A 15,279-nucleotide genomic window follows, 5' to 3' on the forward strand; every position below is an offset into this window, starting at 1 on the left:
TGACTGGTAGGTTCAATAGATTGCTGTGTACAAAAGTGTGTGTGTGTGTGTGTGTGTGTGTGTTTGAGCTCTGGAGGATTATCAGGCTGCTGAATGGACTTTGGGAGCTCTGAGCTCAGACTGATGTGGAGATTGATGTTTAGGACAATGCAGGTTTTGTGTGCTGCTGTGGTGGCCCGCTCTCCTTTCAGCGCCTGCCCTCGGCTCACATTTGTCTCATTGTGGGTTTTACTATTTTTGCGAGGACTTTTTGCTGACTTGTGTGTTGCTTTATTTTAGGAGTAGATAACTCTACATGCAGTTTTTCAAATAAATGCAGCATTGTGTTTATGAAGGCCAGCCCAATGTCCTCATAGTCTCAAAGCAAAGTTTCATAGTCTCAAAGTCATGTATTCCTGTCGTTTTGGGAAGCTTTGATCTCCATTAGAGCTAAAAGCCTGCTTGTAGACACACACACACACACACACACACACACACACATACATACATATATATATATATATATATATATATATATATATATATATATATATATATATATATATATATATATGTATATACACGCACATACATTTTCCTCACACAGTGCTGACTGTGCTGTGGCTGATGCTTTGATATTTATTTTTCGGCATATCAAAAGACCACAATGCTCTTTGAAACTCTTTCTTTCCCAGAACAGGTTGTTGTGTGTGTGTATTTCCTGTGTGAGTGCACTTATTAGAATCTGTGTGGGTTTGTTAAGTGTTTGAAAAGCTCTCTGTGTGTGTATGAGTGTGTGTTCATGCAGCGTGATGACAGAACCAGCTGCCGTTGATAATTGTCTTGTTTAGCTGTTCACACATTCAGCTGACACTCAACACACACACACACACATTCACATACACACACACAGTTGTGTGCGGGACTACAAGAAGCCCGGGTTTGGAGTATTAAAGATGTATGCAAATAATTCTGAAGATATCAGAGAGCTTAAATACAACAAACTGCTCTCGCCAGTTTCTTTCACACTGTCACTCAATCCCCCAGGTGATGTAATCTCCATGGAGGCATTTTATTTACTACACTGGATTTAAGGATTTGTAGTCACATCACCTGATCTGGTGTGTGTGTTATGTATACATATGTAGAGTGGTATGTGGTGCTGTTACACTTCACACGGTATATGTCTGACCTTTTGTCAGTTTATAATATTACCTCAATAAGAAATACGTTCACCTGTGTTTGTCATTATTTGGGCAGCTTTTTAACAAAAAATAAATAAATTATAATTCAGCATCTAATTCAGAACTCTCTGTCTCAGAACAGAGGTTCTGCCTTACAAAATATTAGAGAGATGATATCAGATAGGTGTGCCATAAAGTACTTCACAAAACACTTTTCTGAGAGTATTGTGGTACTTACTACTTATTTTCTTACTACAATAGTCTTGAACTTAAGAGTTATGATAACAAGTACCTGATTTGCATAAACAACCAGTCTTTTAAAATCTCCCTCATTTTCACATAAATCTGTGAATTAAAAAAATTTCTAATCATGTGTTCCTGCTGCATTGTAGGCAATGTCCTACCAAACAACAGCAAAATTTAATACATATTGTGTATTGTGAAAATGTATTAAATTATCAAGATTTTTGATAATTGATCATCCACCTTTACTTTATATCCCAGATAAGTTTACATTTTATTTGTGGTTATTGTAGTATACTGTAGGGTTGATGATCGGCACTTGCTGAGTAAATGATCTCAGCCTGTAACTACAGTATATCATTTTCAAAAGGTTACAAGTAGTTCAGTAAGTACATTATGTTTTATAAAGTACTATGATTGTAACGTACCTTAATTGCCAGAACATTAAACAAAACTGACCGGTATGAATACATGTTTCAACAGCTTCAAGGTTTACACTATTTTACATTGCATAGTAATTGTTATAATAAGTAAATAGGCTGCTTCATGATTGCTGCTTTGTACTTTTAATTTAAGGCACGTGGCACTCTACAATCATTTCACGGTGCTCTGGTTTACTGCACCGTCTGGAAAAGTCACTAAACTGTATATTGTAAAGCACACAGGTTTGCGGTAGCCACTGATCAGCAGTGTGAATTGGCATTTAGTGGCCGCTCACAAAGCGCCTGTTTTAACAGCTTTCCTGTGTACTGTAAATGAGCTGAATTACCAACTGCGTAACACTCAATCCTTGCAGCAGTCTAGCAGCTCTCTTAACCAATGGCTATTCGGCTTCTTAATGGCTGGGTGACACCTGTGACCCCCCACAGACCCCACACACCTCCTCCTGTTTACTGAACTCCTTCTTCCTCTCTCACTCGTCCGGCCACTGGCATTTCTGCTCTTTAGGCTCGTGCATATATAAACGGCAGGGTTCTTCCCTGAAGCATTCGCCCCCCAGCTGCTCTTAACAGCCCATTTGCAACTTTAACACACTTCTTAGACACCGCAGGACAAGTCGTTCAGGATCTCCTCCTCAAAAGGCATGTTGTTGCATGAAGCCAACAGAGAAAGTGGGTTTTACAGCAAACTGTTGAAACATTTTAGCTGTACATCATGCTGAGTTCACAGATGGACAATGTGAGCAGCATTTGGTGGCATCATTTTTGGATTTTACTGATTGTTGTGATTTGGTATTCAGCCCACCATGTCACCCTGAGTTTTGTTTTCTTGATTAGTTTTGTGTGTGCAGACTAATCCACATCTTAGTCCATGTAATAGGCAGGTGTTATTGCATGTGTAGGATTATAAGTATAATTTGATGTATTTTCATATTCATAGAAAACACCTGTAGCTGCTTTTGCTATTGTACATAGAAAAAGTTTTGGGTGACGTCAAACATTTTCACACTATTATTAAGATGGAGACAATTTGAAGATAATTTGATTTTGTCTTTTAACCATTACTTTGTGTTTTGTCCACAGCTGTGTCTAATCTGGATGAGGAGAGTAAGTGGACAGTTCACTACACGGCACCGTGGCACCAGCAAGAGAATGTGTTCCTGCCTGCATCCAGACCAGCCTGTGTGGAAGAGCTGCACCGTCAAGCTAAAGTCAACCTCAAAACAGCGCTCAGAGGTGAGATACCAACACCAGAGCTTCTCACGACTCCTTTGGCTAAACTGATTCCTATAGCAGTTGTAGCCAAAGCATTGAAAAGGCTTCTGCCTAACCTCAGGTGGTACAAATTTCCAGCCCAGAAGAAATAATATAGAAGCCTGCAAGTCTATGGTACAAATCATAATTTTATAAAGTGCATGGCATGGTGGTGCAGAAGGTAGTGTCGTCACCTCACAGCTCCAGGGCACCTAAGCTGTCTGCGTGGAATTTTGCTTGTTCTTCCGGTATCTATGTGGAGTTCTTCTGGGTTCTCCAGTTTCATCCCACCATGAAAAAACATGCTGGTAGGCTTAACAACTCTAGCTGTATGTGCATGGTGCCCTGTAATGGACTGGTGTCTCGTCCTGTGTGTATTCCCGCCTAGTGCCCAGTGTTCCCGGGATAGGTTCTGGATCCACCGCAACCTTTACCAGGAAAAAGCAGTTACTGAAGATGAACGAATGATGAATTTAATTAAAGTATCTTAAAATGATGTGGTTGTTATAGATCCCGAAAAGACTTTTAAACATTACACACTGCACCTTTAAAATAATAATGCGCTAAAACTGCCAGAGCACAACTTTTGTGTAAGATATGCAGTGCTGTTTCATGAAATGCATTATTCAGCTTGAGGCGCATCAGTGCTCTAGTGCAACAGGTAAACACACATGTAATCCACTGGCCACCTGCAGGTCGATACTGCACTGACACACTTGTGTTTGTGGTGTGGAGGAGGCCTGACGTCAGGTCAGGTGATCTGTTAGGAGAGAACATGATTAGGGCTGAGTAAGCTAGATCTAATCCTGAGTCAGTAGATGTAATGAGAGCCGAGCGAGCAGACCTTTAGTGAGAAGCAGGGCAGCTGGTCAGTGTGCTGGCTGTTTAATTATACAGTAACAGGTGGGCAAGTGAGTTTACAGTGACACAGAGAGAGAAGGAGGAAGTGGTATGACGAGACATCTTTATTAGCGCCACACACAGTGACAGCTACAGAAAAGAGAGAGATCAGTCCTAGGTTCAGAGGATGGAAAGGAAAGTTTGCTGTGTATGTGTGAGTTCAGGGGAAGACAAAGGGTTGTATGTATCAAAAGAGGGAGGGGTCTCCTGAGTAGAGGGAATTCATGTATCAGGTTACCTGGCCGGGTAGCTTACCTCTATTCTCTTTTACCTTCTCATGTTGCTTCTCCCCTGCTATAGTCCTCTTTATTATTTTGACCACACACGTATAAACTAAAAACTTTTTGTGTTGCTTTCCACACTCTCCTCAAGGCTCTTTGTCATATTAGTCTGTTTCTCTTGCTCATTTAGAGCTGAAGGCAGTTGTTCATCTAGAAAGTGAATTTAAAGTCATATATTCAGTTGAGGCAGTAGCAAACACTTAACAGACCAATAAATAAGTCTAGCTCTGAAGAGAGGGCCTGCTGAGTTTCTGAATATTGGGATTAAATTTATCTGCAAGCACACAGTAATACTTAAAATGGACTTAAGACAAGTCATATTGCTCCCTCGGAATTTGAAACAATTAAAATTAAAAGCATGCTATACAATTCCAGGAGTATGCCTCCCATTTATGATGTTCAGGTGACTAAATTTGGAAGTCTCTCTGCGTCAGCATATCTGGGGAGACGTTCCCTGTCTGCTTTCATGGAAAAATAATAGCATTATTTCCATTGCCTCAGTGACTTTCAAAGCTCTGACAGTATCAGGCAGATGAGAGGTACACAAATACAGTAGCATCAAGCTGATTATAGGAAAGCGTTCTGCCATCTGAAAGTGTGAACGTGTCATTTGTGTAGACACACTTATCTGCATGGTTAAGGGAGGGTATTGTAGGAGATCTGTCTGGATACCAAAGGGACATCGGGTTGCCATCTGTAGCAAGCAGCATGAAGCCGAGACACACTCCAGTGATTGATTCACACATACCCACGCAGACAAGCTCACAGGGGTAGACGTGAGATATTCCATTTCACACATTTACGTTTTGTCATTTCCTTATTTTATGAACTGCTAGTGAAGTGCTGTTCTGTTTTTAACCACTAGAGGGAGCTCACTGGACACTTTCAGAGACATCCCTCATTTTCAGGTTGCCTTACCATAAATGACTGAGTATCTCTCCTAAGAAGTTTTACTAAGCACTAAGCTTTAACCCAAATCTCTTTGTTCTGACCAGGCCTGTGTGTGTGTTTTGTTTTGCAGATTGTGATAAGCTGAGGAAGGATGGCTTCCGCAGTTCCCAGTACTACTCCCAGGGCCCCACCTTCTCAGGCTCAGTCCACTCCCGCAGCAGCCAACTGGAGGATGAGGATGACGATGATGTTGATGATAAGGTGAGACACTGTGGCTCATGCAAACACCATCAGCTCTGAACACTGTAAGACTGAATAGTCACAATGTCATGTTTGTAATTGATTGTCAGGAAAAGCTTGAGCGGCACGCATGGGAATGCATGAAACTATTGTAGAGTTTCTCAGCACCTAATTCATCTTCTAAAAAGTGTGTTTCGAGTGTTTCAAACAAAAGTGAAGTAATTATGTCTTTAGGAGGAACAAGGTTTTAAAAGATCATTATTGTGGCATGTGCAAAAGATCCTCTTCAGATAAACACGTTGCTACTTCAGTGACATAATTCTTATAATATAAGGATATAAGAATTGCGTTGGGGTGAGACTAGACTGCAGTGAACGTTACAGACTTCTTTCAGTCCAGTGTCTATAACTTGCGCCACAAAGTTCATTGTTGTCTCAGTGTGACGAAGGTGGCTGCACATGAAGGTACAAATAGCCAGTGTGAAAAAGTGGACTATCTGTGGTTCATTCTCCAGTGGTCTCATCTTGGTTTCATTCTCCTTCCATACTTTTGTCTGTTTTCTCTCTCTCTCTTTGTGCTTTATTAGAGTTGTCAGCCATGTGTTGCTGTTTTGTGCACGCTGGGCCTCTGGAGACACACCACACCTGTTACTCTCAGCTTAGAGCAGAGAAAGTGCATTAGTCTTATTTACTGGGAACGTAATGAGATAATGTGGCTGTGGATGCAAAATTAATGGGAAGTTATAAAGATGGGTAGCCCGCAAGCTCTTTCATGCGTATATTAATCGCATCTATTATAAAACCTGATTAGATTATTAGCCTGTTTTGAGTGACTGTTAGTTGTTTATTGTCCTCTCTCTGTTTTTTTTTAACTATTTCATACACAATACACTTGGAGGCAAATCTTCCAGAATTGTTGTAGTGGCCTTCCGCTTCCTCCCTAGTCTTTGCCCCTGTAACCGCTGACCCGTGGTCCTGTCGTTTGCCACCCTGAGATGGTGCTCAAGTAATGTGGATACTCTATCACTTATTCATACTCATTCCTAATCATTTAATTGCTCTCAGGATCATTGTGGTCATGTCACTCATAGCTTAGTTGTGCTCTGATTCAGAATTCACAATGCTGGAACAGTTTTCCTGCCTGAGTGAATGTCTCACTTTTCCCCTGTTTCCTCATCTTTGTGTGTGTATCTGTGTGTGTGTGCACGCATTTGTCTGTTTTCACAAACTTGACTGTGTTCGTGTGTTCAATTGGCCGTGAAACTGCTCTGTGTACTCATAGACCTTCAAAAGGTCAGGAGCACCATAAAGCACCTCTGACTGAAGCTGAGTGGTTGGCACTGATGAAAGGAGGAAAATGCTGTTCAGGAGCCATCTAGTGCTTGTTCCCACAGTTTCTATTATATCATTTATCTCCATTAGAAGTTCAGGAAGGTTATCTGGTCTAAAACCTTTCACCTGACTCTTACCTCTTCCTTTTACTTTTCTTCCAGTCGACTGCCTCCTCTGCAGAAGAGGACAAGAGCTCCAGTGCAATGAGGGCGCACACTGCACTAAAGGCTGAGGGGGCTGAGGTGGATGGGCAGGAGTCATGCTTCACACCCTTACCCACTCCTGAAGAAAAGATGAGACAACAAGCTCAGGCCATTCTGACCGACATTGTCCCCATCAATGTCACAGGTGGGAACCACATCATAATACCTGTCAAATAGAGGTGCCAATATTTACCGTTGTGGCCTCGGCTGTAATCAGTTTATATAGCATTAGACAGTGGGGTGTGGTAAAGGATCAGACCACAGTGAGTTCTTGAGCTTTCCTTTTTAGGATAAATTTATCTTACTGTTAAATTAATATTTCACAGTTATCACTATTTTCGGTGTGTCAGCACAACAGGTGGGTCTCTGTATGTCTGCATGCACTAACATATTAACACCTGAATACTTTGGTAATACATGGAGTCTTTATATAAATTTCTTTCTCTGTTTCCTTGTTTACCACACTGACCTTTTCCACACAGGTTATCTGTTTAACTGAGCTCTCATTCTCTTTCTGATCTCTAGAATGAGGTCAAAGATCAAGCATTAATCCAGCCATGTACACATCACATTCATGTACACACACATGCAGAGTTGCTGGATGTCTAAGCTATATGAAAATGCTGCGGTGTTCTCTGGCTCAGTCTATCAGCAGTACAGCACTGCAGTGATGTTGAGTTGAACAAATTGCTGCCTTTGAATTTCATCAGTGATTAATTCAAAAGGTCACTTAACTGAGAGTTGAAAAACATTTGAAAGACTTCAGAGGCTGTAGAAAGTGGTGCATGATGCAAGTCTTCTAAATAACAGTAACACTTTACATTAAATATTCTAAGACAACAAATGGAAAGTCTGAACTTCTTGCATAGACACACAACTGTGCTGAATCACAAGATGATGAAGACCCATATAATTAATCGTATAGTAACTCAAATCAGAGAAACCAGTAGCAAAAACAAGTATGGAGATCCATATCTCTGTATCTCTGTACTACTAATTGATTGGTGACGTCCTGCTGAGAGCCACAACTACGAAGCCCGGAATCTTGTGGTGGATATTTAGGAAAGGCTTGTTTTATCAGAAATGGTGATTTTTGAGGGTCCCTTTATGTACACATGTACAATAATGGTAACCATGACTATAAAGTAGATTTTGTTCAGATGTTTTGCATCCTCAGAAAGTCCACAAATCTAACAGTGGTAGAACAAGAGATATAGTTTAAGGAGCACTCATAAGAAAATTCTGTACATTGGTCTAAAGGCTTTAAATTATTGTGCATATAATATTGTGCATATGAGTAATTTTATTTAGAGAGATGGAAAATGATCAACAGTTAATATTACAAGTAAATTCTTGCTACTCTTTTTTTTTCCCAAAAAAATAAACAGATGAAATGAGCTTTGATTTTAATTATATTTGTCCAGGCGTGACATTAGATTCCAAGAAGTGCTTCCTTTCTTGTAATAAAGACTTATGTTGTAGTTCCTCATCACAGTTTACAGTTGTATAATCAGCTTCGCTTGATAGTGGATAGTGGTTTCCTTCCGGGGTTTTTTTCCAAGTTGTCTTGTGCACTGTATGTTTTCATTTATGCATATATGTATACTCTGCATGAACAATGCATGCTCGTCACTAACTGCCTGTCTGCTCTCCACACCTGCCCTCCTCACCTGGTCTCCAGGGGAGACATTTGACCGTCAGGCCAGCGTCCGTCGCTCCCTAATAAACACAGATACTCTGGCCCGTCGGCCCAAGAAGGTCAAACGGAGAAAGACTATATCAGGTTTGCCTGACAACGTTCAGCAGGAACTAGGTATGGTATGGCTCTGCCAGCTTCCACCGTTGCTGCTCCTGCCTTGCCTGCCATCATCTAGACTTCATATTGTAGTATAGTATAGTGCCCAGTGTCAAACTCTTACTAGTCCTTCATAATCTTTGCCAATGTGCAATCTTTTTGGTTCTTTACTTTTTTGTTCTGTTTCAGAACAATCAAATCAGAGTCTGATTTGAGCATACACCCTCTTTCCCGAGTCCAGCTCCATGTAGTACTTTTTACATGACATTCCCATCACATGCAAGCAGCTTCTAGTGCTTTGCTTTATTGCTTTTATCTTCTCCCTTTACACGGTCTGCATTCTTCATTAGAACATTAGTGTTGGCCCAACTTTGTTTGAACTGTGCAATGCAATCTTTACTCCTGGATCCCTGTTTTTCCTGTTACATAACCTTAGCATTCAGCACCTGCTTTCATATCTAATCAGTTTTCAGTCTGTCCGCTGGGTCATGACCCTAGTTTCACCAAAGCTTGTGTCATGGATATGTATTCAAGTGCTAATATTTGGTCTCAGTAGTGAAAATGACATACTAAATTGTGTAATTTAGCCCACTGGAGCCGCAGTTAGATCCCTTTTCCAGATTTATCTGGCAGACCACCTCATTTCTGTGGTAGTGTAATAGATGGGAAGGGGTGGTCAACCAGGACCCTATAGACGTGGGACTTGGGGCAAAAGGAAAGGCTTCTGGGCACTTATTTAGTGTTTTAACACCATGGGTACACATAAATTTGTATGTATTTATAAACATGAAACTGTTACTGCTTTTAACACAATTTCTCCCCATGTACATGCTGGATTTTGCATTGAGAATGACAAACCCCTTTATCTAATTCTTTGTTTTCATGTACTCAGCTATGGGTGTCAGCTTTAACCATCCTAACCTTTGGGCAGAAGGGTGTGATCCTGGTTATTAATCCACAGTGAATCTGGTTTAATTCCCATTTCAGTGTTTATTTATGCTGTGCCAATTATCTGCAGATAAAAGTTAATGTTCAAGTAACCGGTGGAGTTACTGTCTGTGACAATGTTTTATATATATATAATATATATATAATATATATATATATTTATATATATGTATTTTTTTTTATTGTGTGTGGGTGTGAGAGATAGGGAGAAAATCTGTGCTGCTATTTGAGTCGCCCATCCCACATCTTAATGGTCATCTTCTTGGTTCTGATCCGAGACAGATTCACATTCAGTCATGCACTCTCAGGGCTAGGCAATGTTACGGTAGTCTGCCTCCAGGCTATCAGTTCTAATCAAAGTTTCCAGATATTATTAACATGTCAGATGTGGGTGCGGCTAATCAAATTAATTAGTCCTTTTAATAGACAAGCTTCAGTCCAATTGACAGCAGATGTCAGGAAGGGGCAAAGTGGAGGAAGGGGGGAAGGGAACAGCTGTAGCAATGCTCCTGAATGTCTCTCATTACTGTTTTGCTCCACTGCAGTTAAAGGACGAGGAGGGGAGCTCCGACCACAGTCCATGTTTATTCCTGGGCAGTTTTCAACACTGGAACGTTCTGGCAGTGTGAGTTCTACGCTGAGGCGCTCCGTGACAAGGGATTCCGGCTGCCAGACAGAGGAGGTAAAAATTGTTCCACCATCTGTAAGGAGGATCCGAGCTCAGAGAGGCCAAGGAATTGCTGCTCAGATGGCTGGCATGTCAACATCAGCCTCCAATATATCCACAGTTCCAAACGACCATTCCCCTGGATCCCCTGTGCATGCCATGGCTCCTCGATTTAATGGTGATCCACAGCGCTTCCACAGCTTGCCACGGGGTGCCCGAGTTTCTTTGAATGCAGAACTCCTGAACAGCAGTACTTCATGTAGGCCAGAGGATAGTGCTGTACCAGCACCGCGGCAGATTGGAAAGCTCCAAGTTGATGAGACTGCAGTTCATATGAGGAACGCCCCTAGGATTAGCACTTCAGCCCGCCCAAAATCCCAGGAGGTGAGGGGATCACATGGGGACTGGGGGACTGCCTGTGTGGTTTCTCCTCATGCAGCATACTCAACATCACTCATCCCCAATGCAACATTGTCATGTTCGGCTGAGGTAATTGCCCTTCACTCTACATCTAGCCAAGGGCAGCAACTGCATGCAAGGCCTCTCAGGATATCCTCAAGTGTCAATGGAGAAAGCTCTACCAGTGTGGCCACCAGTGCTGAGACAGGAGACACAGACATGCAGGAAGCTGGTCAGTCAGATAGCAGCTTAAATAGCCACAGTACAATAGCTGCAGGAACAGCATCATCAGATGAGCAGTGGATTTATGACACCCCTGAGAATGTGTTGCCCAGAAGACCACTCACTTCCAGCTGCTCCACTCCTATCAATCATCTCTACAACAGCTTGGAGCGCTCCTCTAAAGGTACAGACTCTAGTTCACTCTACTCCATGGACAATGATGGTTACTACACCTCCATGCATTTGGACTCAGGTCTGAGGCCAAAAGGAAATAGCATTGCAGGCAGGGCGGCACGGCATAGTATGTATGAGTGCATAGGCCAGCCAGGAGACCGTAGCAGCATTTACAGTAATCAGTCACTGTCCCGATCTATTTCCCTTCGTAAGTCTAAGAAGCCACCCCTCCCTCCAGCACGTACAGACTCACTACAGCGTAAGCCTAAGAATAACAATGGTGTTAATGCTAGCAATGGGTCAATTCTTAACGAGTCCCTCATTGCTACACTTCAGCAGTCACTGCAGAATGGGTTGAAAGGGAAAGGGTCTTTGACCTCACCATCTCAAAGCCCCTGCAGTGACTATGAAGACCCTTGGATGTTGCGGCCTAGGAGCCAGAGTAGCTTAAGTGCAGGCAGTAGCAGTGTGTCAGCTGCAGGGATGGCTAATGTGTATTCCATCTGTCATGTCACACCGTCACACAGTGACACCAGCAGCCTGCGTTCTGACTACGCAGAGTCTTGGGGCTATTACATGGATTACCCTCGTCTGCATAGTGATCAGGCACAGTCACCAGCACATACCAACACAGTGTCTAATGGAGGACAGCCAGGTATAATGACAAATGGACAACATATCCACAGTGATATTCAGACAACCCTTCCTCCTGCTGAGGGGAATATGTCAGCAAAGCCTCAGGTAAACACATCCTCACCAGACAGGGTGCATCGGTTAACCTCCCCTTCAAGTGGATATTCAAGTCAGTCCAACACCCCAACAGCTGGTACTCCTGTTCCCTCTTTCATGAGGTCCATGTCACCTTCTGGCTGTAAGCCCAAGCCACGTGTGCCTGAAAGGAAGTCATCTTTGCTCTCCTCTGTGTCCATCTCCTCTTCTTCAACATCTTTATCCTCTAACACTTCAGATTCTGTTAGGAACAACATCCCCCCTCTACCTCCACCACTGCCTCATTCATCAGTGTCCCTTTCACCACTCACCCCTGAATCTTTTGCTCCACCTCTTCCTCCCTGCAGTCCTGTGTACACTCCAAGTCAAACCTTTCCACCTGCTCCTCCTTTACCTAGCACCCCACAGCATGAAGTATCCTTGAGCCCCCTCTCCATAAATTCCTCTCCAGAGTTTCCCCCTCCTCCTCCTCCAGAGGTGTTGAATGACCACAGCATGCTACATAATGGATCCTTTAGCCCCACTCTTCATCCACCCCTGCCTCCACCACCTCCACTGCTTCCTCCCACTGTAACTGCTCATATGCCCCCACAACCCCCATCATTGCCCACCTTGACTCCAATTATACCTTCCTCTGCAAGCCTAAAGGGAATTAAAGATAGACTCAAACCAGTAAACTCTGAGAGAAGGTCAATTTCCGTTCACTCTGAAGAGTTTGGCAAGTCTGCCATGCCACTAATAACCCCATTTGCCCTCCAAAGTGTGCAGCTTCGGTCAGTCAAACAACTAGAGAATAGTGAAGACAGCAGTAAATCTCAAGAGGTGGAAACTGAACAGATTTCAGCTAAGCCTGGCACAACAGAGAATTTTAAACAGTTAGAGCACCTGACTGTCTTGCCCCTGGCTTCTTGCTCTACTCCTGAAATAAATGGAACATCTCCATCGACAGAGAATATAATCAGCAAAGACAAAAACCAAGGAGAGATACCACTTTATCAGACAAAATCAGGAGAAGAACTGCCCTATGAAGCTACTACTTACCCTTCAAGTGACTTCATAAGCCATACCCTAGCTAAAGCTGAGTTGGATGGTTTGGAGAGGGAGGAGAAAACACCACAAAACACCACACCCAAGAAAAAACCTCCTGTGTTCTCCAAGAAGCCCAAATTTCCCCTTGTCTCTGCAGTTGAACCTGAGCTTATTGTAGAGGACAAGCAGACACTAGCCAATGAGGAGGGTTCTTCTTTTCAAGTGTTTTCAAATGTGCAAAAAGAGGTGACTATTTGTTTGCCTAACCCAGAAGTTCAGGAATCCCTGTCTGTGGAGGAGGTAGAGAAAAACGATGACAAAAATTCTCCTGAGAGTTCCACATGTGAAAGTAGCACATGTCCAACTGATAGTCAGATTGAGGATCCCTCCCAGACTCCCATCATTCAGGAAGCGTCTGGATCTGTTGATGATGCAGTGGGCACTTCAGAAGGAGAAGAGGAAGAAAACGGAGAAGATGATGAAGATGCATTAAGTAGCACTGCAGGCTGCTCCAAAGATGATGGTGAGTGAAAATTTTCTAATTTTGCTCTCACTGGTCATTTGTAAAACTAGGTGACAGAATCATACATTTTTCAGTACTTCTTTTTGAAATGCTGGAAACACTAGACATTGACAAATGTATTTGTTAACTTTTGATGAAGAGCATGGAAGAAATGGGGATAACTTTGTGAAGTTGGACTAATGAACACAGGACAAGTGTTTACATTCAGTCAAGCTGTACTCAATTATTTGAACAAGGTTAATTGTGTCCTTTGGTGAATAATCAGTTTTAAGGGCTTGTGAGTGAATCATCACTCTAGGTATATATAAATGAATATTACATTGAATTGAATTCCACCTTTCTGGAAGCTGGCAAGGGCAGTGCAGTTGGAAGCATTATGTTTGTCTAATTCTGGTGAACTGAGGCAAAGGATTATGCCCACCTCCTCCTGGCGAATCAGGGCTTGTGGAACACTGCTGCAGCAGCCATTTGAAATAATTCTTTCTGTTCCTCCTGCCTGTACAGCCATTTGTAATACTTCTATCATCCTCATTTACTGTTCCACTGACTCCTGTTTGTCCAGATCCCTGTCTTATTCCTTTTCCCTTTAATTCCCTCATTTCTTTTATTTATTCCATCCAGTTTGGCTGTATTCTTGTGTTTGTTTATCCTGTTTCATGCTGACTTTTTTCTCTTCCGTATTCTTACTTCCTCCCTTATCCTCACATCTGTTAAGCCCTCCCTTCCAGACTGTACCCTGTCTCTCTCCCTCTCTATCCTGCCCTATACATCTCTTTCTCATCACAGTAAAGATAGAATGGGGCAGTCGTCCCAAGGGCTGGCCGCTTAGAATGGAGGGGAGGGGTGTAGAGGGAGGGAGGGGGAGGAAAGAGAGTGGATAACGTGAGCTTGCCTACATCATCTCAGGCAAGTGCAGATGAGAGACGAGAGCAGAGAGAGGACAGGATCAGAGCAACTCAACTCTGATGGAGAGGTGGATTCATCTATGAAAATGTAAGAGTTAAAGAGAGTTACTGACTCTTTTTAAAGCGAGCGTTTGCCCTTGAGTATGATGGAGACTGATAAGGTGTCTGTATTAGAATGCATTGCTTACTCTGGTAGGATAGACCTGTTATTCTTTAGAATGTCCTTTTCTGACATTGAATACGCTTTGCAGCCGTTGTGTGAGTTTGTTCTATCTGGGCATGTAGTTTGTATTAGACCCAGTTTGTTCTTTCACTTGTGCCATACATCTCCCACCAGAACGTCTGCTATGTTTTTGTCTGTCACACAATGTACCCACTTCATGTAGATGCAACATGTTTTTGAGTCGGACAGGCTCTGTGCCATCTCTGGAATGTGTGTAATGTGTGCAGTATATGTGGTTGTGGGTGGTTATTTTCTTTCTCCATAAGAAACAGTATGTGTCAGCACCTCAGAGCTACAAGCTTTCACTGCTGTCAATATTAATTTGTGATTCATATGTCTTTCAGGTGAAGTGTTCGAGTCCAACGCATCAAACTCCCCACAGACTCCCGGCATTAACGGAGACATCCTTGAAGACATGGTGACTCCCACGCGGCCCCGCACCACAGAGGACCTCTTTGCAGCAATTCACAGGTACACGTCCTCCATGTTTGTTTCAGTATCCTTGTATGACACCCATCAGCTCTCTCCTCTTCCCTAAGCTCCTGTGCACATCCTTTTGTAACTTTAATGCAGCCCGTCTTCCTGATTCTCTAATACATCCATCAAAACTGGAATGTGGCAAGAGGCGGGAAGGTGCTCAGCTGCAGGGTTAACTGCATTAAGGAATGAAAAATAAGCTCATATAGATCCATTCACTTATTCATGCACACATCTAACAT

General features: G+C 42.6%; 1 protein-coding gene across 8 annotated transcripts in view; it reads left to right on the plus strand.

Annotated features, from left to right (window-relative positions):
• nhsl1b (NHS-like 1b) overlaps positions 1-15,279 on the plus strand; it is a 100,979-nt gene that overhangs the window by 82,024 nt on the left and 3,676 nt on the right. For 6 of the 8 annotated variants that reach the window (XM_026923264.3, XM_053242175.1, XM_034313743.2 and 3 more), the window contains exons 2-7: positions 2,930-3,082; positions 5,303-5,433; positions 6,905-7,091; positions 8,628-8,759; positions 10,235-13,432; positions 14,905-15,031. In XM_026923264.3, the coding sequence (XP_026779065.2) occupies positions 2,930-3,082; positions 5,303-5,433; positions 6,905-7,091; positions 8,628-8,759; positions 10,235-13,432; positions 14,905-15,031 (3,928 nt within the window). The remainder of the gene's footprint in view (positions 1-2,929; positions 3,083-5,302; positions 5,434-6,904; positions 7,092-8,627; positions 8,760-10,234; positions 13,433-14,904; positions 15,032-15,279) is intronic. The other 2 variants (XM_026923271.3, XM_026923273.3) reach the window with 1 other exon arrangement.

Source organism: Pangasianodon hypophthalmus, chromosome 19 (genome assembly GCF_027358585.1).
Source record: "Pangasianodon hypophthalmus isolate fPanHyp1 chromosome 19, fPanHyp1.pri, whole genome shotgun sequence".
Lineage (NCBI taxonomy): Eukaryota > Metazoa > Chordata > Actinopteri > Siluriformes > Pangasiidae > Pangasianodon > Pangasianodon hypophthalmus.